At 39.2% G+C, this 23,224-nt stretch overlaps 1 protein-coding gene across 1 annotated transcript in view; it reads right to left on the bottom strand.

Moving 5' to 3' along the window:
* GCSAML (germinal center associated signaling and motility like) overlaps window positions 1-23,224 on the bottom strand; it is a 70,370-nt gene that overhangs the window by 28,313 nt on the left and 18,833 nt on the right. Inside the window, exon 3 of the mRNA XM_064595575.1 lies at window positions 12,054-12,103. Within this exon, the coding sequence (XP_064451645.1) occupies window positions 12,054-12,103 (50 nt within the window). The remainder of the gene's footprint in view (window positions 1-12,053; window positions 12,104-23,224) is intronic.

Raw genomic sequence — 23,224 nt, 5'->3', positions numbered from 1 at the left:
AACCAGAAAAGACCCCGCATAGCCAGAGAAATGTTGAAAAAGAAAAGCAAGGCTGGTGGCATCACAATTCTGGACTTCAAGCTCTATTATAAAGCTGTCATCATCAAGACAGTATGATACTGGCAGAAAAACAGACACAAAGATCAATGGAACAGAATAGAGAGCCCAGAATGGACCCTCAACTCTATGGCCAACTATTCTTTGACAAAGCCGGAAAGAATGTCTAATGGAAAATAGACAATCTCTTCAACAAATGGTGTTGGAATATTGGACAGCCACATGCAGAAGAATGAAACTGGACCATTTCCTTACAACACACACAAAAATAGATTCAAAATGGTTGAAAGACCTCAATGTGAGACAGGAGTCCATCAAAATCCTAAAGGAGAACACAGGCAGTAACCTCTTCGACCTCAGCTGCAGCAACTTCTTCCTAGAAACATTGCCAAAGGCAAGGGAAGCAAGGGCAAAAATGAACTCTTGGGACTTCATCAAGATAAAAAGCTTTTGCACAACAAAAGAAACAGTCCACAAAATCAAAAGACAACCGACAGAATGGGAGAAGATATTTGCAAATGACATATCAGATAAAGGGCTAGTATCCAAAATCTATAAAGAACTTATCAAACTCAACACCCAAAGAACAAATAAGTCAAAAAGTGGGCAGAAGAGATGAAGAGGCATTTTTTTCCAAAGAAGACATCCAAATGGCCAAGAGACACATGAAAAAGTGCTCAACATCGCTTGGCATCAGGGAAATCCAAATCAAAACCTCAACGAGATACCACCTCACACCAATCAGAATGGCTAAAATTAACAAGTCAGGAAACAACAGATGTTGGCAGGGATGCGGAGAAAGGGGAACCCTCCTATACTGTTGGTGGGAATGCAAGCTGGTGCAGCCACTCTGGAAAACAGTATGGAGGTTCCTCAAAAAGTTGAAAATAGAGCTACCATATGATCCAGCAATTGCACTACTGGGTATTTTCCCCAAGGATACAAAAGTAGGGATCCGAAGGGGTACGTGCACCCCGATGTTTATAGCAGCAATGTCCACAATAGCCAACCTGTGGAAAGAGCCTAGATGTCCATCAACAGATGAATGGATAAAGAAGATTTGGTATATATATACAATGGAATATTATGCAGCCATCAAAAGGAATGAAATATTGCCATTTGCCACAACGTGGATGGAACTGGAGGCTATTATGCTGAGTGAGATAGGTCGATCAGAAAAAGACATGTATCATATGACCTCACTGATATGAGGAATTCTTAATCTCAGGAAACAAACAGGTTGCTGGAGTGGTTGGAGGTGGGAGGGATGGGGTGGCTGGGTGATAGACATTGGGGAGGGTATGTGCTATGGTGAGTGCTGTGAATTGTGTAAGACTGTTGAATCACAGATATCTTTACCTCTGAAACAAATAATACATTATATGTAAAAAGAAGAAATAAGAAGAAGAAGAAGAAGAAGAAGAAGAAGAAGAAGAAGAAGAAGAAGAAGAAGATAGCAGGAGGGGAAGAATGAAGGGGGGGAATCGGAGGGGGAGAAGAACCATGAGAGACAATGGACTCTGAAAAACAAACTGAGGGTTCTAGATGGGAGGGGGGTGGGGGGATGGGTTAGCCTGCTGATGTGTATTAAAAAGGGCACTTCTGCATGGAGCACTGCGTGTTATACACAAACAATGAATCATGGAACACTATATCAAAAACTAATGATGTAATGTATAGTGATTAATATAACATAAAAAAAAAAGAAATGCAAAGTTCCAAATAATGAGGCTACACAATTTTTTCAATACACTTGTCTGTAAGATGAGAAGACAGTTGAAGCATATGTGAGTTTCTTTCACATATGTCTGTCCCCAGGGAACAAACATTGCTGTTCATAATTGTTCATTCTGAGTAGTTACATGATTACTATACCTGGTTACTATGTCAAAAAAAGTGAATGCTACAGTAAAACAAGAAAAGAAAAGAAAAGAAAAGGGAGGGGAGGGGCGGGGAGTGGAGGGGAGGGGAGGGGAGAGGAGAGGAGAGGAGAGAAGAGAAAGAAGAGAAGAGAAGAAAGAAGAAAAGAGAAGAGAAGAGAGGAGAGGAGAGGAGGAGAGGAGAGGAGAGGAGAGGAGAGGAGAGGAGAGAAAAAAGAGACACTTAACACAGCTAATTTTCAAAATGGCCCTATTTAAAACATCTATATAGAAATGTAAATCAGCAGGATTTGGGTTAATCGCTTCCCATGGAAGTTTAATAAAGTGTTGCTCAAAATAAATCATATCACAATAGGTTAACTTTGCTTTTGTTTCCCTGCCAGATAAGACATATTTAAAAAAAAAATGCTTCTACAACTAATGTCAAAGAAATTACTACTTATGTTTTCCTATAGTTTTATGGTTTCATGTCTCACATTTAGGTCTTTTTTAATTTTGAGTTTGTCTGTGTGTGTCTGTGTGTCTGTGTGTCTGTGTGTCTGTGTGGTGTAAAAAAGTGGTTCAATTTCATTCTTTTGCATGTTGCTGTTCAGTTTTCCAGATATCATTTCACCATTTGTTGAAGAGACTATCTTTTTCCAATTATATATTCTTGTCTCCTTTGTCATAGATTAATTGACCATAGAGTTGTAGGTCCATTTCTGGTTTTTCTATTCTGTTCCTTTGATCTGTGTGTCTATTTTTGTGCCAGTACCATACTGTTTGGATTACTATCACTTTGTAGTACATCTTGGAATCTGACACTGTGATATTTCTGGTTTTGTTCTTATTCAAAACTGCTCTGGCTCTTTGGAGTCTTTTGTGGTTCCATACAAATTTTAGGATTATTTGTTCTAGTTCTGTGAAAAACATTGGCATGTTGATAAGGATTGCTTTGAATCTGTAGATTGCTTTGGGTAGTGTATACATTTTAACAAATCGGTTCTTGCAATCCATAAACACTGAATATCTTTCCATTTATTTGTGTTGTCTTCAATTTATTTCATCAATGTTTTATAGGTTTCAGGGTACAGGTTTTTCACCTCCCTGGCTCAGTTTAATCAAAGGTATTTTATTCTCTTTGGTGCAATTGTAAATGAGATTTTTTAAAATTTTTATCTCCTCTACTTCATTATTTGTGTATAGAAATGTGACAGATTTCTGTATATTAGTTTTTTATTTTGCAATTTTACTGAATTCATTTATCAATTCTAAGTTTTCAGTGGGGTCTATAGGGTTTTCTATATATAGTATTATGTCATCTGCAAATGAAAGTTTTTCTTCTTCCTTACCACTTTGGATGCCCTTTATTTCTTTTTCTTCTTTGATTGTTATGGCTAAGAATTCCAGTATGATGTTGGACAAAAGTAGTAAGAGTAACTATTGGGACTACACCGAAATAAAAAGTTTTTGCACAGCAAAGTTAACCATCAGCCAAACAAAAAGGAAACCTACTCAATAGGAGAAGATATTTGCAAATGATATATCTGATAAGGAGTTAATACTCAAAATGTGTTAAGAACTTTCACAACTCAAAGGAGCTAAGTCCTTAAGGACTGAAGAAAAGCTGTTCTCCAGAAAAAAAATAAATGGCCATTATACTTCAAAAAAAAAAAAAAAAAACACACAACTCAACACCAGAAAACCAAACAACCCAATTACGAAAATGGACAGAGGACCTGAATAGATATTTTTGCAGAAAAGACATACAGATGGCCAACAGACATGAAAAGATGCTCAACATCACTCATCATCAGGGAAACACAAATCAAAACTACAACAATGTATCTGTCAGAATGGTTAAAATTAACAAAAGAAACAAGTGTTGGTGAGGTAGGGGAGAAAATGGAACCCTTGTAAATGGTGGGAATGCAAACTGGTACAGCCACTCTGGAAAACAGTATGGAGGTTCCTCAAAATTTAAAAATAGAACTATCCTAGAATCCAGCAATTGCACTACTGGGTATTTACCCCAAAAATACAAAAACACAAACTCAAAGGAAAATATGCACTCCTATGTTTATAGCAGCATTGTTTACAATAGCCAAATTATGGAAGCAGCCCAAGTGTCCATTGACTAATGAGTGAATAAAGATTATATATATGCCATGGAACATTATCAGCAATAAAAAAAGAATGAAATCTTGTCATTTGCAATGATATGAATGGAACTACATAGAATAATGCTAAGCAAAATAAGACAGAGAAAGATAAATACTATATGATTTCACTCATATGTGGAATTTAAGAATCAAAACACATCAAACAAACTGATGGTTCCCAGAGGGGAGGTGGGCAGGGGGATGGGTGAAATAGGTGATGGGGATTAAGAAGTGCATTCTGATGAGCACTGAGTACTGTTTTGAATTTTTGAATCACCATATTGTACACCTGAAGCTAATATAACATTTTATGTTAACTATACTAGAATTAAAATAAAAACTTATTAAATAAAAAAAAATACAATTCACAAGAAAAAAAAAGAAGAAGAAATTCAGGCTACCCAGGAAAGAATGGAATATTTCTTTTTTTTTTAATTTATTATGTTATGTTAGTCACCATACAATACATCATTAGTTTTTGATGTGGTGATCCACGATCCATTCTTTTCGTATAACACCCAGTGCTCCATGCAGTACGTGCCCTCTTTAATACCCATCACCGGGCTAACCAATCCCCACCCCTCCTCTATAAAACCCTGTTTGTTTCTCAGAGTCCATAGTCTCTTATGGTTCCTCTATCCCTCTGATTTCAACCCCTTCATTTTTCCCTTCCTTCTCCTAAAGTCCTCCATGCTGTTCCTTATGTTCCACAAATAAGTGAAACCATATAATTGACTTTCTCTGCTTGACTTATTTCACTTAGCATAATCTCCTCTAGTCCCATCCGTGTTGATGTAAAAGTTGGGTATTCATCCTTTCTGATGGCTGAGTAATGTTCCACTGTATATATGGACCACATCTTCTTTATCCATTCATCTATTGAAGGGCATCCGGGCTCTTTCCACAGTTTGGCTATTGCAGACATTGCCGCTATGAACATTGGGGTGAATATGGCCCCTCTTTTCACTACATCTGTGTCTTTGGGGTAAATAACCAGCAGTGCAATTGCTGGGCCATAGGGTAGCTCTATTTTTAATTTTTTGAGGCACCTCCACACTGTTTTCCAAAGTGGCTGTACCAACTTGCATTCCCTCCAACAGTGTAAGAGGGTTCCTCTTTCTCCACAACCTCTCGAACATTTCTTGTTTCTTTCCCTGTCCATTTTTGCCATTCTAACTGGTGTAAGGTGGTATCTCAATGTGGTTTTGATTTGGATTTCCCTGATGGCTAATGATGATGAACATTTTTTCATGTGTCTGTTAGCCATTTGTATGTCTTCTTCAGAGAAGTGTCTTTTCATAACTTCTACCCACTTTTTGACTGGATTATTTGTTTGTTTGGGGTGTTGAGTTTGAGAAGTTCTTTATAGATCTTGGATACCAGCCCTTTATCTGTAGTGTCATTTGCAAAGATCTTCTCCCATTCTGTGGGTTGCCTCTTTGTTTTGTTGACTGTTTCCTTTGCTGTCCAGAAGCTTTTTATCTTGATGAAGTCCCAAAAGTTCATTTTTGCTTTTGTTTCACTAGCTTTTGGAGATGTATCTTGAAAGAAGTTGCTGTGGCTGATGTCAAAGAGGTTACTCCCTATGTTCTCGTCTAGAATTTGGATGGATTCCTCTCTCACATTGAGGTTTTTCATCCACTTTGAGTTTATCTTTGTGAATGGTGTTAGAGAATGGTCGAGTTTCATTCTTCTGCATGTGGCTGTCCAGTTTTCCCAGCACCATTTATTGAAGAGACTGTCTTTTTTCCATTGCATGTTTATTCCTGCTTTGTCAAAGATTATTTGACCATAGAGTTGAGGGTCCATATCTGGGTTCTCTATTCAGTTCCATTGGTCTATATGTCTGTTTTTGTGCCAGTACCATGCTGTCTTGGTGATCACAGCTTTGTAATATAGCTTGAAATCGGGCAAAGTGATGCCCCCAGCTTTGTTTTTCTTTTTCAACATTTCCTTGGCGATTTGGGGTCTTTTCTGATTCCATACAAACTTTAGGATTGTTGGTTCCAGCACTTTGAAAAAAGTCATTGGAATTTTAATCAGGATGGCATTGAAGGTATAGATTGCTCTGGGTAGCATGGACATTTTAAGAATGTTTATTTTTCTGATCCATGAGCATGGAATGTTTTGCCACCTTTTTGTGTCTTCTTCAATTCCTTTCATGAGTGTTCTGTAGTTCCTAGAGTATAGATCCTTTACCTCTTTGGTTAGGTTTATTCCGAGGTATCTTATGGTTTTTGGTGCTATTGTAAATGGAATCATTTCTCTAATTTCTCTTTCTACAGTTGTGCTGTTAGTGTATAAGAAAGCAACTGATTTCTGTGCATTAATTTTGTATCCTGCCACATTACTGAATTGCTGGATGAGTTCTAGTAATTTTGGGGTCAAGTCTTTTGGGTTTTCCACGTAAAGTATCACGGCGTCTGTGAAAAGAGAGAGTTTGACTTCTTCTTTGCCAATTTGAATACCTTTTACTTCTTTTTGTTTTCTGATTGATGTTGCTAGGACTTCTAGTACTATGTTGAACAATAGTGGTGACAGTGGGCATCCTTGACGTGTTCCTGATCATAAGGGAAAAGGCTCTCAGCTTTTCCTCATTGAGGATGATATTCGCTATGGGTTTTTCGTAGATGGATTTTATGAACTTGAGGAATGTTCTGTCTATCCCTATACTCTGAAGAGTTTTAATCAGGAAAGGATGTTGTATTTTGTCAAATGCATTTTCTGCATCAATTGAGAGGACCATATGGTTCTTCTCCCTCCTCTTATTAATTTGTTCTCTCACATTGATTGATTTGCAAATGTTGAACCACCCTTGCATCCCGGGGATAAATCCCACTTGGTCGTGGTTGATGATCCTTTTAATGTATTGCTGGATCCTATTAGCTAGGATTTTGTTGAGGATTTTGGAATCCATATTCATCAGGGATATCGGTCTGAAATTCTCCTTTTTGATGCAGTCTTTGCCTGGCTTGGGGATTAAGGTAATGCTGGCCTCATAGAATGAGTTTGGACGTTTTCCCTCTGTTTCTATTTTCTGAAACAGCTTCAGTAGAATAGGTATTATTTCTTCTTTGAATGTTTGGTAGAATTCCCCAGGGAATCCATCAGGCCCTGGACTCTTGTTTTGGGGGAGGTTTTGGATCACTGCTTCAATCTCGTTACTGGTTATTGGCCTATTCAGGTTGTCAATTTCTTCCTGTTTCGGTCTTGGCAGCTTATAGGTTTCCAGGAAGGCCTCCATTTCATCCAGATTGCTCAGTTTATTGGCATATAGTTGTTGATAATAATTTCTAATAATTGTTTCTATTTCCTTGGTGTTAGTGGTGATCTCTCCCCTTTCATTAATAATTTTATTAATTTGGGTGCTTTCTCTCTTCTTTTGGATAAGTCCGGCCAGTGGTTTATCGATCTTATTAATTCTTTCAGAGAACCAACTTCTAGTTTCATCGATATGATCTACTGTATTTCTGTTTTCTAATTCATTGATTTCTGCTCTGATTTTAATTATTTATCTTCTAATGCATGGCTTAGGCATCGTTTGTTGCTTTTTCTCTAATTCTTTAAGGTGTAGAGTTAGGTGGTGAATTCGGGGTTTTTCTATTTTTTTGAGTGAGGCTTGGATGGCTATGTATTTCATCCTTAGGACCGCCTTTGCAGTATTCCATAGGTTTTGGACCAATGTGTTTTCATTCTCATTGATTTCCGTGAATTGTTTAAGTTCTTCTTTGATTTCTTGGTTGACCCAAACATTCTTGAGCAGAGTGGTCTTTAGCTTCCAAGTGTTTGAATTTCTGCCAAATTTTTTCTTGTGATTGAGGTCCAGTTTTAGAGCATTGTGGTCTGAGAATATGCAGGGAATAATCTCAATCTTTTGGTATCAGTTGAGACCTGATTTGTGACCCAGTATGTGGTCTATTCTGGAGCAAGTTCCATGTGCACTCGAGAAGATTGAGTATTCTGTTGTTTTAGGGTGGAATGTTCTGTAAATATCTATGAGGTCCACCTGGTCCAATGTATCATTCAAAGCTCTTGTTTCCTTATTGATTTTCTGCTTAGTTGATCTGTCCATTGCTGAGAGTGGAGTATTGAGGTCTCCTACAATGAACGTATTCTTATCAATATGACTCTTTATTTTGGTTAACAGTGGGCTTATGTAGATGGCTGCTCCCATGTTGGAGGTATAGATATTTACAATTGCTCGATCTTCTTGTTGGATAGACCCTTTAAGAATGATATAGTGTCATATGATACATGTCTTTCTCTGTTTGACTTATTTTGCTCAGCATAATACCCTCCAGTTCCATTCATGTCATTGCAAATGGCAAGATCTCATTCCTTTTGATGGCTGCATAATATTCCATTGTATATATATACCACCTCTTCTTTATCCATTCATCTGTCGATGGACATCTTGGCTCTTTCCACAGTTTGGCTATTGTGGACTTGCTGCTATAAACTGCAGGTTGCACGTAACCTTTCGGATCCCTACTTTTGTATCTTTGGGGTCAATACCCAGTAGTGCAATTGCTGGATCATATGGTAGCTCTATTTTCAACTTTTTGAGGAACCTCCATACAGTTTTCCAGAGTGGCTGCACCAGCTTGCATTCCCACCAACAGTGTAGGAGGGTTCCCCTTTCTCTGCATCCCCGCCAACATCTGTCATTTCCTGACTTGTTAATTTTAGCCATTCTGACAGGTGTGAGGTGGTATCTCATTGAGGTTTTGATTTGGATTTCCCTGAAACAAACTGAGGGTTGCTGGAGTGGGGGGTGGGGTGGGAGGGATAGGGTGACTGGGTGATAGACCTTGGGGAGTGTATGTGCTTTGGTAAGCACTGTGAATTGTGCAAGACTGTTGAATCTCAGATTTATACCTCTGAAACAAATAATGCAATATATGTTGAGGGAAAAAAAAAAGAAGAAGATAGCAGGAGGGGAAGAATGAAGGGGGAAAATCGGAGGGGTAGACGAACCATGAGAGACAATGGACTCTGAGAGACAAACTGAGGGTTGTGGGGGGGAGAGGATGGGTTAGCCTGGTGATGGGTATTGAGGAGGGCACGTTCTGCATGGAGCACTGGGTGTTATGCACAAACAATGAATCATGGAATATTACATCTAAAACTACTGATGTAATTAATGGGGATTAATGTAACAATAAAAATTTAAAAAAAAAAAAGAATCTTGCCAGACAAGTGTCATGTGGCACATTTGAGAGTGGAAAAAAAAAAAAGAATGATATAGTGTCCTTCTGTGTCTCTTATTACAGACTTTAGTTTAAAATCTAATTTGTCTGATATAAGAATTGCTACCCCAGCTTTCTTTTGAGGTCCGCTGGCATGGAAGATGGATCCCCATCCCTTCACTTTCAGTCTGGATGTATCTTTAGGTTCAAAATGAGTCTCTTGTAGACAGCATATGGATGGGTCCTGTCTTTTTATCCAATCTGCAACCCTGTGCTGTTTTATGGGAGCGTTTAGGCCATTCACGTTGAGAGTGATTATTGAAAGATATGAATTAATAGCCATCATGTTGCCTGTGAAGATGTTGTTTTTATAGATTGACCCTGTAAATTTCTGTTGTAGATCACTCTTGGCGTCTTTCTCCTTTTATAGAACCCCCCTTAATATTTCTTGCAGGGCCGGCTTAGTGGTCACATATTCTTTCAGCTTCTCCCGGTCGTGGAAGCTCTGCATCTCTCCATCCATTCTAAATGAAAGCCTTGCCGGATAAAGTATTCTTGGCTGCATGTTCTTCTCGTTTAGTACCCTGAATATGTCTTGCCAGGCCTTTCTGGCTTGCCAGGTCTCTGTGGATAGGTCTGACGTTATTCTGATGTTCCTTCCTCTGTACATAAGGAATCTCTTCCCCCTAACTGCCCTTAGGATGGTTTCCTTGGTTCTAAGATTTGCAAGTTTTACTATTACATGCCGGGGTGTTGGCCTGTTTTCCTTGATCTTAGGAGGGGTCCTCCCTGCCTCTAGGATTCGAATGTTTGTTTCATTCCCCAGATTAGGGAAGTTCTCAGCTACGATTTGCTCAAATACATCTTCTAGTCCTCTCTCTCTCTCCACTGTCTCCGGGATTCCAATGATTCTGACATTGGAACACTTCATGGTGTCACTTATTTCTCTGATTCTATTTTCATGGATTCTGAGTTGTTTTCCCCTGGCCTCCTCTTTTCCCTTTTTATCTATTATATTGTCTTCCAGATCGCTTATTCTCTCTTCTGCCTCAGTTACCCTAGCTGTTAGATTGTCTAGATTAGATTGGATCTCATTGATAGCATTTTTAAGTTCTGCCAAATCACCTCTTATATCTGCCCTTAGAGACTCTATGTTGCCATTAATTGATTTCTCCATTCTAGCCATTGTCTTCACAATTGTGAGCCTGAATTCCATCTCCGACATCTTGGTTATATCTGCATTCATTTGTAAATCTGTAGCATAATTCATAATCTCTGAGTCTTTTCTGTTTTGGGGATTTCTCCTCCTAGTCATTCTGTTGATGGTGTTTGAGAGAATGTATTGAGTCCAAATTATTGACCAGAACCCAAGCATGATGCACCTGTTTTCTTGGGACCTTAGGGTTGTTAGCCTCTTGTTTTCCCAGCCTGTGTTCTGGGGGAGGGGCCTGCCATACTGTTACTCAGGCAACCCTGTTTGGGTAGAGTTGCCCTGGCCCCTGTGGTGGGGGATGGGCTCAGTCAGAATCAGTTTTGGGGGCTTTTGTTCTCTGGCATCTTTCCCTGGTGGCTTTCTGCATCTTTTCCATGAGTCAGAGCAGAAGGGATTGTTTCCAACCCTCTGCCTCAGAGCAGAGAGACCGCAGTCTGTTGTTCAGTGGGCTCTCCAGGCCACATCATCTCCATTTCTGTCCATTCTGCTATAAACTGCATCGTTCTGGGTTGTGCGCCCCTCTGCAGCACCCCCAGTCCTGCCTCCAGGTTGGGGCAATCTCTGCCCTTTGTGCTTCTAAAACCGCCAGCTGCTCCCAGTTCACCCATGTGACCCCACCGCTCCAGGTTTCTGTCCTGGGGCCTTCCCTAAAGTCCTTTCCCCACCGCTACAGGTCTATGAGTCTGTGCCCCGTCCCTAGCAACTGAGTCTGTTGCTCACCGGCAGTGTGGGATCCCCATGGCCAGGCACCCTGTCACTGCCGTTTATCCTCCAATATCTGCTTGCAGAATCAGGTCTCCCCGCTTTGTACCTCGAAACCAACCACTTGTGATATTCTGTTTGTAGAGATCCAGATCTTCTTACATCTCAGGCTGGTTTCGTGGGTGCTCAGAGTGGTCTGGTAGATATCCAGCTCAATTCCGGGGACCAGTTGAAATAGGGTCCCCTACTCCTCCGTCATCTTTCCTTCTTCCCCATGATGTTCTTTCTAAAACTTCTTCAAAAACATTTCTTCATGTTGGAGATTATCAAAATCAGAGGGTTCTCTGCACAGTTTTTCCAAGTCTGCAGTAAGGTTTTTGTACCCAATGATGTGCAGAAGGCAAGCCTGAAGAGAGTCCCAACCTGAAAAATTCTCTAGCTGAGGAGTCTCTGCCCGGCCCTCCTATGGTGGAGAAGCGAATGGAATATTTCTAATAGGACAAATAGCTAAGAATCTGGCTTATTTCTCTCTTTTTCTGTATTTTATATGTCATTTGGTTAACACTCTATGGGGTTATTAGATTTTTAACAAGATAAATAAATTATTACCTCTAACAAAAAATGAATAAAAAACTTGTAAAACTTAAAAATTTAAGGAAAATGAAATAAAGCACACACAGATATTACTTTCATACAAAAAGTAATGAGATCAGTTTAGTTATACAAAAAAAAAAAAAAATGAAGGGCTGAGACATCCCCATAAGGACTCAAAGCTGTGTTTCCTTCAATCCTAACATAATATCAAAACTAATTTAGATGTTTAAATTTACAACTTCCCTTGCATGAAGAATATTATGAAGCAATGACTTACTTTTCTTATCTTGAACTTGATTTTGTCTCTCATATGTAGTCATTTCCTGCCTACAAAGGAAAGAGATAATAACGTAAGACAGCCCAATCATCTGAAGCTGGAAACTCACTTGAAAGAGAGGTTTCATTCCTATTAACCTAATGTCATTGGTAGATTCACAATTCAAATGTTAATTAAAATTAAAAGCCTGCTTACTGTAGGTGTTTCTGAAAAACCATGAAATATAGTTGACAACACTGTGGGAGTTGGTGGATATGTTAATTAACTGATGAGGGGGTTTCTGTTCACAAAGTATACATATATCACCACATACACTTTAAATATTTTAAAATTTTATTTGTCAATTATAACTCAATAAAGCTGAAAAAAACAAAAATCTAGGAAAAGAAGGGTGCTTGGCTGGCTCAGTCAGGTAAGTGTCCAACTCTTTATTTCAACTCAGGTCATGACCTCAGGATCATGAGATCAAGACCAGCAATGGGCTTTGTGCTGGGTGTAGGGCCTGCTTGGGATATGCTCTCCCTCTCCCTCTGCCCCTCCCCCCTCGCTCTCACACGTGTGCACTCTCTCTAAAAAAAAAAAAAAAAAAACTAGCAAAAGAATAAGAAGCAGAGAATAAAATTCCATATTTTATGAAACTTAAGGAATTAATAGATTATCATACTATGTATAATACCACATGTACGAAAAACAGATGTGCAATATAGTAAAATTTGGAAAATTTTATTTTTTTAAGATTTTATTTATTTATTTGACAGAAAGAAAGAACATGTTCACAAGCTGGGGGAGCTGCAGAGGGAGAGGGAGAAGCAGACTCCCCACTGAGCCGGGAGCCCTACTTGGGGCTTGATCCCAGGACTCTGGGATCATGACCTAAACCAAAGGCAGACCTGAGCCAAAGGCAGACACTTAACTGACTGAGCCACCCAGGCACCCCTAAAATTTGGAACAATTTAAAGGAGAATATTGAAAGCCAATTTATTTCTCTGCTGTCCTTGATGAGGGAGTCTATATCTTTAAAGGTAAATGAGAAAGTCCCAAAAATTCTGAACACGAATTTACAGTGACCAGTATTATTAAGTGTGGGCTGGTGATGAGAGAAATAGAGATTATCTCTACAGGGACACAACTCCACACCACAACAGGGAGTGAGTGGTTAAGACGGGATGGAGTAGCCAGAATGTCACCTTTTATTTCTCTGTGTCCCAGACCCCTAAACTTGAGGGGAAATATAGACAAAGAATCTTGTAATGACCTGCCCACATCAAAGAGGGCAATATACGCAGAATAGAAATGTGCTCAGTGCAGAGGGAAGACAGTATTTGGTGAGGAAGCTGAGACAACACACCAAAATCAAAGCTTGAATTTCAGCTTATTTCTTCTCTGTGTCCTCCCCAAACAAATACACAAAGGCACGAACACACCATTTTATCTCACCTACTTCCATTCAAAGTACTAAACACAAAGTTTTAAACATGAACTAGATTAAAAAATAATAATATACAAAGCAGAAAAATGTATCAAAGGCAGATAGATGTAATCATCTATAATAATTATTGTTAAAAATAATAATAAATGGAGAAATAAAGTAGCTACCATAAAGCAGGAAAACAATGGAAAGGCATAATAAAATATTTAGAGATTAAAACAACATGAAAATGATCCATAAGTACAATCAACTTTTTTGTTAGTTTCGGAGATAGAATTTAGTGATTCTTCAGTTTCATACAACACTCAGTGCTCATTAGTTCAAGTGCCCTCCTTAATGCCCATCACCCCTTCTCCCCACCCACCTCTCCTCCAGCAACTCTCCATTTGTTTCCTATAGTTAAGAGTCTCTTATGGTTTGCCTCTCTCTCTGTTTTTATCTTATTTTATTTTTCCCTCCCTTCCCCTATGTTCCTCTATTTCATTTCTTAAATGCCACATGAGTGAAATCAAATGGTATTTGTTGTTCTCTAACAGACCAATTTCACCTAGCATAATACCCTCTAGTTCCCTCCGTGTCATTGCAAATTGCATTTCTAAAAACAAGCAGGCAGCATGTAATGCATGCCTGAAGTGAACATTAAGTGATAGAAAATGAGAATGTAGTATGGTTAGAGAAAGAAAAATAAAATGGAAAGAAATGATCTCATATACACAGTAGTTAGTCTTGGAGATGAGAACCACATAAATGAATAAAAAAATATATATATTCAAAAAAAAAAGAACCACATAAATGAAACAAAAGTATTGAAAGATGTACTAAGATACCTGAAATAAAGACTTCAATCTGAAAATGTCTTTTATGGGGGGGAAACCCACAAATCACATGGAACCTTGAGATATGTAATAGCTTCTGAACTTCAAGAATAAATAATAAATTCTAAAACATCCATGTGGAAAACACTTATTGTGCAACTAATTCATCAATGAGATGAGCTTAAGGTAGCCCAACCTTCCCATCTGAAACCAAGCCCACAAAGTGGTGAGGAAAATAGGATGACAACAAGAATTCTATGACTCTCCAAGAAATGAAAATGTACTGTCAAGTACATTAGTGCCCAGGGGATATAAAACCTATGAGTTCTTTAGGGAATAAAACAAATCAGAAGATGACTGCAAACTGCATTTGAATATTATAGAATGCAAAGTCATGTTACAAAGAAATTGGTGAATGATGAATCTAAGTTGCTCAGCCAGCTCTGTCATTGAGGGTCTGGCCATAAAATCCAAATCTGTCCAAATCCATTTTGTGCATTATCACCATCTACTACTGACTGTCTATCTTAAATACAGTGAGATAGTTCTGGGTCCTGAGGCTAGCTGTAACTTGCAGATTGGAAATATCCCTGGATTTATTTCCTTCCTTCCTTCCTTCCTTCCTTCCTTCCTTCCTTCCTTCCTTCCTTCCTCTTTCTTTCTTTTCTTTATTTTTCTTTCTTTCTTTCTTTCTTTCTTTCTTTCTTTCTTTCTTTCTTTCTTTCTTTCTTTCTTTCTTCTTTCTTATTGTTGTTGTTTATTGACCTGTGTTATGGATTAAATGGTGTACTCCCCCAAATTAATGCCCAGTATCTTGGAATGCAACTGTTTTTGGAAACAGGGTCTTTACATAGGGAATTAAATTAAAATGAGGCTTTTGAGGTGAGCCCTCATCTAATTTGAGTGTTGTTCTTATAAGAAGAGGAAATTTGGGAGGAGGGGGGAAAGATGGCAGAGGAGTAGGGAACCCTCTTTCAACTGGTCCCAGGAATTGAGCTGGATATCTACCAGACCACTCTGAGCACCCACGAAACCAGCCTGAGATGTAAGAAGATCTGCATCTCTACAAACAGAATATCACAGGCGGTTGGTTTTGAGGTACGAAGCGGAGAGCCGTGATTCTGCGGGCACATATTGGCGGATAAATGGCAGCGGGAGGGTGCCTGGCCATGGGGATCCTACACCGCCGGTGAGTGACAGCCTCGCGCGCTGTGGAGGGGCACAGACTCGCAGACCAGTAGTGTCAGGAAAGAACTTTAGGGCAGGCCCCGGGGTGCAAAACCAGACCGGCGGGGTCACATGCACGCGAACTGCAGCCCCCCGGACAGAAACTGGAGCAACGGTCGCGTGCACAGGAACTGCAGCCTCCGAGTTGGAAACCTGGTGCACAGGGGTCGCACCGGGGAACTGCAACCCCCGGGGGTGGAAACCCTGAGGGGCAGAGTCACGCACGCAAACTGCATTCCCCGGGACAGGACCCCAAGTGGCGGAGTTGTGCACACGTGCGAACTGGGAGCGGCTGGCGGTTTTAGAAGCACAAAGGGCAGAGACGTGCCCCAACCCGGAGGCAGGACTGGGAACGCTGCGGAGGGGCGCACAACCCAGGACGCTGCAGTTTATAGCATCACGAACAGAAACGGAGACGGTGTGGCCTGGAAAGCTCACTGAAGAACAGACTGTTGTCTCTCTGCTCTGAGGCAGAGGGTTGGAAACGGTCTCCTCTGCTCTGACTCGCGGAAGAGACACAGAAAGCCACCAGGGAAAGGTGCCAGAGAGCAAAAGCCCCAAAGACTGATTCCCGCTGAGCCCATTCCCCACCACAGGGGGACAGGGCAACTCCGCCCAAACAGGGTTGCCTGAGTAACAGCGCAGCAGGCCCCTCCCACAGAAGACAGGATGGAAAAACAAGAGGCCAACAACCCTAAGGTCCCAAGCAAACAGGTGCATCTTGCTTGGGTTCTGGTCAATAATTTCGACTCTATACATTCCCTCAAACACCCATCAACAGAATGACTAGGAGGAGGAGCCCCCCAAACTAAAAAGACTCAGAGATTATGACTTATGCTGCAGATTTACAAATGGATGCAGATATAACCAAGATGTCGGAGATGGAATTCAGGCTCGCAATTGTGAAGACAATGGCTAGAATGGAGAAATCAATTAATGGCAACATAGAGTCTCTAAGAGCAGAAATAAAAGGTAAATTGGCAGAACTTAAAAATGCTATCAGTGAGATCCAATCCAATCTAGATAATCTAACAGCTAGGGTAACTGAGACAGAAGAGAGAATAAGCGATCTGGAAGACAATATAATAGATAAAAAGGGAAAAGAGGAGGCCAGGGGAAAACACTCAGAATCCATGAAAATAGAATCAGAGACATAAGTGACACCATGAGGTATTCCAATGTCAGAATCATTGGAATCCCGGAGGGAGTGGAGAGAGATGGCTAGAATACGTATTTGAGCAAATCGTAGCTGAGAACTTCCCTAATCTGGGGAATGAAACAAACATTCCCGTCCTAGAGGCAGAGAGGACCCCTCCTAAGATCAAGGAAAACAGGCCAACACCCCAGCATGTAATAGTAAAACTTGCAAATCTTAGAACCAAGGAAACCATCCTAAGGGCACTTAGGGGGAAGAGATTCCTTACAGACAGAGGGAGGATCATTAGAATAACGTCAGACCTATCCACAGAGACCTGGCAAGCCAGAAAGGCCTGGCAAGACATATTCAGGGTACTAAACGAGAAGAACATGCAGCCAAGAATACTTTATCCGGCAAGGCTTTCATTTGGATGGATGGAGAGATGCAGAGCTTTCATTTAGAATGGATGGAGAGAGAGGCAGAAGTTGAAAGAATATGTGACCACTAAGCCGGCCCTGCAAGAAATATTAAGGGGGGTTCTATAAAAGGAGAAAGATGCCAAGAGTGATCTACAACAGAAATTTACAAGGACAATCTATAAAAACAACATCTTCACGGGCAACATGATGACAATTAATTCATATCTTTCAATAACCACTCTCAATGTGAATGGCATATACGCTCCCATAAAATGGCACAGGGTCGCAGATTGGATAAAAAGACAGGACCCATCCATATGCTGTCTACAAGAGACTCATTTTGAACCTAAAGATACATCCAGACTGAAAGTGAAGGGATGGAGATCTATCTTCCATGCCAGCAGACTTTAAAAGAAAGCTGGGGTAGCAATTCTTATATCAGACAAATTAGATTTTAAACTAAAGTCTGTAATAAGAGACACAGAAGGACACTATATCATTCTTAAAGGGTCTATCCAACAAGAAGGTCTAACAATTGTAAATATCTGTGCCCCCAACATGGGAGCAGCCATCTACATAAGCCCACTGTTAACCAAAATAAAAGTCATATTGGTAACAATACGTTAATTGTAGGAGACCTCAATACTCCACTCTCAGCAATGGACAGATCAACTAAGCAGAAAATCAACAAGAAAACAAGAGCTTTGAATGATACATTGGCCCAGATGGACCTCATAGATATTTACAGAACATTCCACCCTAAAACAACAGAACACTCATTCTTCTCGAGCGCACATGGAACTTTCTCCAGAATAGACCACATACTGGGTCACAAATCAGGTCTCAACCGATACGAAAAGATTGAGATTATTCCCTACATATTCTCAGACCACAATGCTCTAAAACTGGTACTCAATCACAAGAAAAAATTTGGCAGAAATTCAAACACTTGGAAGCTAAAGACAACTCTGCTCAAGAATGTTTGGGTCAACCAAGAAATCAAAGAAGAACTTAAACAATTCATGGAAATCAATAAGAATGAAAACACATCGGTCCAAAACCTATGGGATACTGCAAAGGCAGTCCTAAGGGGGAAATACATAGCCATCCAAGCCTCACTCAAAAAAATAGAAAAATCCCGAATGCACCAACTACCTCTACACCTTAAAGAACTAGAGAAAAAGCAACAAATGATGCCTAAGCCACACATTAGAAGAGAAATAATTAAACTGAGAGCAGAAATCAATGAATTAGAAAACAGAAACACAGTAGATCAGATCAATGAAACTAGAAGTTGGTTCTTTGAAAGAATTAATAAGATTGATAAACCACTGGCCAGACTTACCCAAAAGAAGAGAGAAAGGACCCAAATTTATAAAATTATGGATGAAAGGGGAGAGATCACCACTAACAACAAGGAAATAGAAACAATTATTAGAAATTATTATCAACAACTATATGCCAATAAACTGAGCAATCTGGATGAAATGAGGCCTTCCTGGAAACCTATAAGCTGCCAAGACTGAAACAGGAAGAAATTGACAACCTGAATAGGCCAATAACCAGTAACGAGATTGAAGCAGTGATCCAAAACCTCCCAAAAAACAAGAGTCCAGGGCCTGATGGATTCCCTGGGGAATTCTACCAAACATTCAAAGAAGGAATAATACCTATTCTACTGAAGCTGTTTCAGAAAATAGAAACAGAGGGAAAACGTCCAAACTCATTCTATGAGGCCAGCATTACCTTAATCCCCAAGCCAGGCAAAGACCCCATCAAAAAGGAGAATTTCAGACCAATATCCCTGATGAATATGGATTCCAAAATCCTCAACAAAATCCTAGCTAATAGGATCCAGCAATACATTAAAAGGATCATCCACCACGACTAAGTGGGATTTATCCCCGGGATGCAAGGGTGGTTCAACATTCGCAAATCAATCAATGTGATAGAACACATTAATAAGAGGAGGGAGAAGAACCATATGGTCCTCTCAATTGATGCAGAAAAAGCATTTGACAAAATACAATATCCTTTCCTGATTAAAACTGTCCAGAGTATAGGGATAGAGGGAATATTCCTCAAGTTCATAAAATCCATCTATGAAAAACCCACAGCAAATATCATCCTCAATGGGGAAAAGCTGAGAGCCTTTCCTTAAGATCAGGAACGCATCAAGGGTGCCCACTCTCACCACTGTTGTTCAACATAGTACTAGAAGTCCTAACAACAGCAATCAGACAACAAAAAGAAATAAAAGTTATTCAAATTGGCAAAGAAGAAGTCAAACTCTCCCTCTTCACAGATGACATGATACTTTATGTGGAAAACCCAAAAGACTTGACCCCAAAATTACTAAAACTCATCCAGCAATTCAGTAATGTGGCAGGATACAAAATCAATGCACAGAAATCAGTTGCTTTCTTATACACTAACAACGCAACTGTAGAAAGAGAAATTAAAGAAACGATTCCATTTACAAGAGCACCAAAAACCATAAGATACCTTGGAATAAACCTAACCAAAGAGGTAAAGGATCTATACTCTAGGAACTACAAAACACTCATGAAAGAAATTGAAGAAGACACAAAAAGATGGAAAAATATTCCATGCTCATGGATCAGAAGAATACACATTGTTTAAATGTCTATGCTACCCAGAGCAATCTATACCTTCAATGCCATCCCGATCAAAATTCCAATGACATTTTTTCAAAGTGCTGGAACAAACAATCCTAAAATTTGTATGGAATCAGAAAAGACCCCGAATCGCCAAGGAAATGTTGAAAAAGAAGAGCAAAGTTGGGGGCATCACGTTGCCGGATTTCAAGCTATATTACAAAGCTGTGATCACCAAGACAGCATGGTACTGGCACAAAAACAGACATACAAAAAAAAAAAAAAAAAACCAGACATACAGACTAATGGAACAGAATAGAGAACCCAGATATGGACCGTCAACTCTATGGTCAAATAATCTTTGACAAAGCAGGAAAAAACATGCAATGGAAAAAAGACAGTCTCTTCAATAAATGGTACTGGGAAAATTGGACAGCCACATGCAGAAGAATGAAACTCGACCATTCTCTTAACACCATTCACAAAGATAAACTCAAAGTGGATGAAAGACCTCAATGTGAGACAGGAATCCATCAAACTCCTAGAGGAGTACCTAGGCAGTAACCTCTTTACTTCGGCCACAGCCGATGTATCTTTTAAGATACATCTCCAAAAGCTAGTGAAACAAAAGCAAAAATGAACTTTTGGGACTTCATCAAGATAAAAAGCTTCTGCACAACAAAGGAAACAGTCAACAAAACAAAGAGGCAACCCACAGAATGGGAGAAGATCTTTGCAAATGACACTACAGATAAAGGGCTGGTATCCAAGATCTATAAAGAACTTCTCAAACTCAACACCCAAAAAACAAATAATCCAGTCAAAAAGTCGGCAGAAGTTATGAAAAGACACTTCTCTGAAGAAGACATACAAATGGCTAACAGACACATGAAAAAATGTTCATCATCATTAGCCATCAGGGAAATCCAAATCAAAACCACATTGAGATACCACCTTACACCAGTTAGAATGGCAAAAATGGACAGGGAAAGAAACAAGAAATGTTGGAGAGGTTGTGGAGAAAGAGGAACCCTCTTACACTGTTGGAGGGAATGCAAGTTGGTACAGCCACTTTGGAAAACAGTGTGGAGGTGCCTCAAAAATTTAAAAATAGAGCTACCTTATGACCCAGCAATTGCACTCCTGGGTATTTACCCCAAAGACACAGATGTAGTGAAAAGAAGGGCCATATGCACCCCAAAGTTCATAGCAACAATGTCTGCAATAGCCAAACTGTGGAAAGAGCCGAGATGCCCTTCAACAGATGAATGGATAAAGAAGATGTGGTCCATATATACAATGGAATATTACTCAGCCATTAGAAAAGATAAATACCTAACTTTTACATCAACATGGATGGGACTGGAGGAGATTATGCTAAGTGAAATAAATCCATCAGAGAAAGTCAATTATCATATGGTTTCACTTATTTGTGGAACATAAGGAATAGCATGGAGGACATTAGGAGAAGGAAGGGAAAAGTGGGGGGCGGGGGGAATTGGAGGGAGAGATGAACCATGAGAGACTATGGACCTGAGAAACAAACAAGGTTTTAGAGGGGAGGGGGGAGGGGGGATTGGTTAGCCTGGTGATGGGTATTAAGGAGGGCACGTACTGCATGGAGCACTGAGTGTTATACGAAAACAATGGATCGTGGATCACTACATCAAAAACTAATGATGTAGTGACTAACATAACATAATAAAATTAAAAATAAAATAAAATAAAATAAAAAATAAAAATAAGAAGAGGAAATTTGGACACAAACAGACATAGAGTGAAGATAATATGAAGACACAGGGAGAACACAGGCATATAAACCTAGATAAGAGGCCTCAGAAGAGATCCACTCTGCCAACACTTTGATCTTGGACTTAGGGCCTCCAGAATTGTGAGAAAAAAAGTTTCTGTTAAATCTTCCAGTCTGTGGTACTTTGTTATGGCAACCCAAGCAAACCAATGCAGCCTTATATGTAGAAATTAGTTCAGACAATATTAAGTGTTAATATGATAATCACCCTTATCCTCTTTGTTTCCTGAAGGGGAGTTGCCTACCATCCCCCCACCTAGCTCGACCCTTCCTCCACATGGGTCTTCACACACGTTAGAAGATAAAGACTAGCAATTTGCCCTCCTCTCATTTCAGAACAAAGATGGACAGGAGATGACATGATAAAGACAAAACCATAAACACCTGCAACTCTTATGAAATGTTACTTACTGAAATACTTAGAATCAATATGAAGCATAGAAAAAAATGAACATTAACTCAAATGAAATAGTAGTAGATTAATTTCTCTCAGACAGCAACAAATAGTAAGAAAAATAAGGACATAAAATATATGAAATACATAATTAATCAGGTTTCCCTAATAGATAAATTTCAAATTATGAACCTTAAAATAATTATTATTGGAATTTTCAAAGCCTGTGGGGCATAATAGACATAATGCTAGTTTGCACTTTTAAATGCTGGTTTCATCCAGGCATGTGCTCATGTCTGAATGTTAATTTTTAAAATGTTACTTTTACAACCACAATCTAAAGTTGCAGTGTTTTTAATTGTAAGACTATTTTCTATATGAAGAAACAAGGATTTAAAGAATATAGGTAACTTCTTTCAAAGTTGGTGCACAATACATGACAAAGAACTTTGACAAAATCCACAAGCAGAAATAACAGATACTGATACTGATAATGCAATAAAATCAGAACTTATTATTAAAAATATAATACACTGTTTGGAATTAAAAACAGTTCAAGTCCAAGAAAACATGAAAAGCAAAGTAACACAATTTTGGACAATAATACTAATTCCTTTAATAATACATGGGATACAGATACAATGGAATACTACTCAGCCATCAAAAAGAATGAAATATTGCCATTTGCAACAACATGGAGGGAACTAGAGGGTATCATGCTAAGCAAAATAAGTCACTCAGAGAAAGACAAATACCATATGATTTCACTCACATGTGGAATTTAAAAAACAAAATAGAGGAACATAGGGGAAGGGAAGGAAAAACAAAATAAAATAAAAACAGAGAGGGAGGCAAACCATAAGAGATTCTTAACTATAGGGAACAAACTGAGGGTTGCCAGAAGGGAAGTGGGTAGGGGGAAGGAATAATTGGGGGATGGTCATTAAGGAGGGCACTTGAACTAATGAGCACTGGGTGTTGTATGAAACTGATGAATCACTAAATTCTACCTCTGAAACTAACAAAAAAAAAGAGAAAGAATTGATTGTACTTACTGATGCTTTAATGTTGTTTTAATCTCTAAAGATTTTATCATTCCTTTCCATTGTTTTCCTGCTTTATGGTAGCTACTTTCTTTCTCCATTTATTATTATTTTTAAAATAATTATAACAGATTATTATATCTATCTGCTTTTAATACATTTTTCTGCTTTGTATATTATTATTTTTTAATCTAGTTAATGTTTACAACTTTGTGCTTAGTACTTTGAATGTAAGTAGGTGAGATAAAATTTTTAACATTATAGAGATACCCTACAAC

This window comes from Mirounga angustirostris, unplaced genomic scaffold (assembly GCF_029215605.1).
Source record: "Mirounga angustirostris isolate CCGP_5_RB_7025 unplaced genomic scaffold, mMirAng1.0.hap1 SCAF_7, whole genome shotgun sequence".
NCBI lineage: Eukaryota > Metazoa > Chordata > Mammalia > Carnivora > Phocidae > Mirounga > Mirounga angustirostris.
Note: the sequence above shows the minus strand (reverse complement) of the source record. Positions and strands in the feature narration are given on the sequence as shown.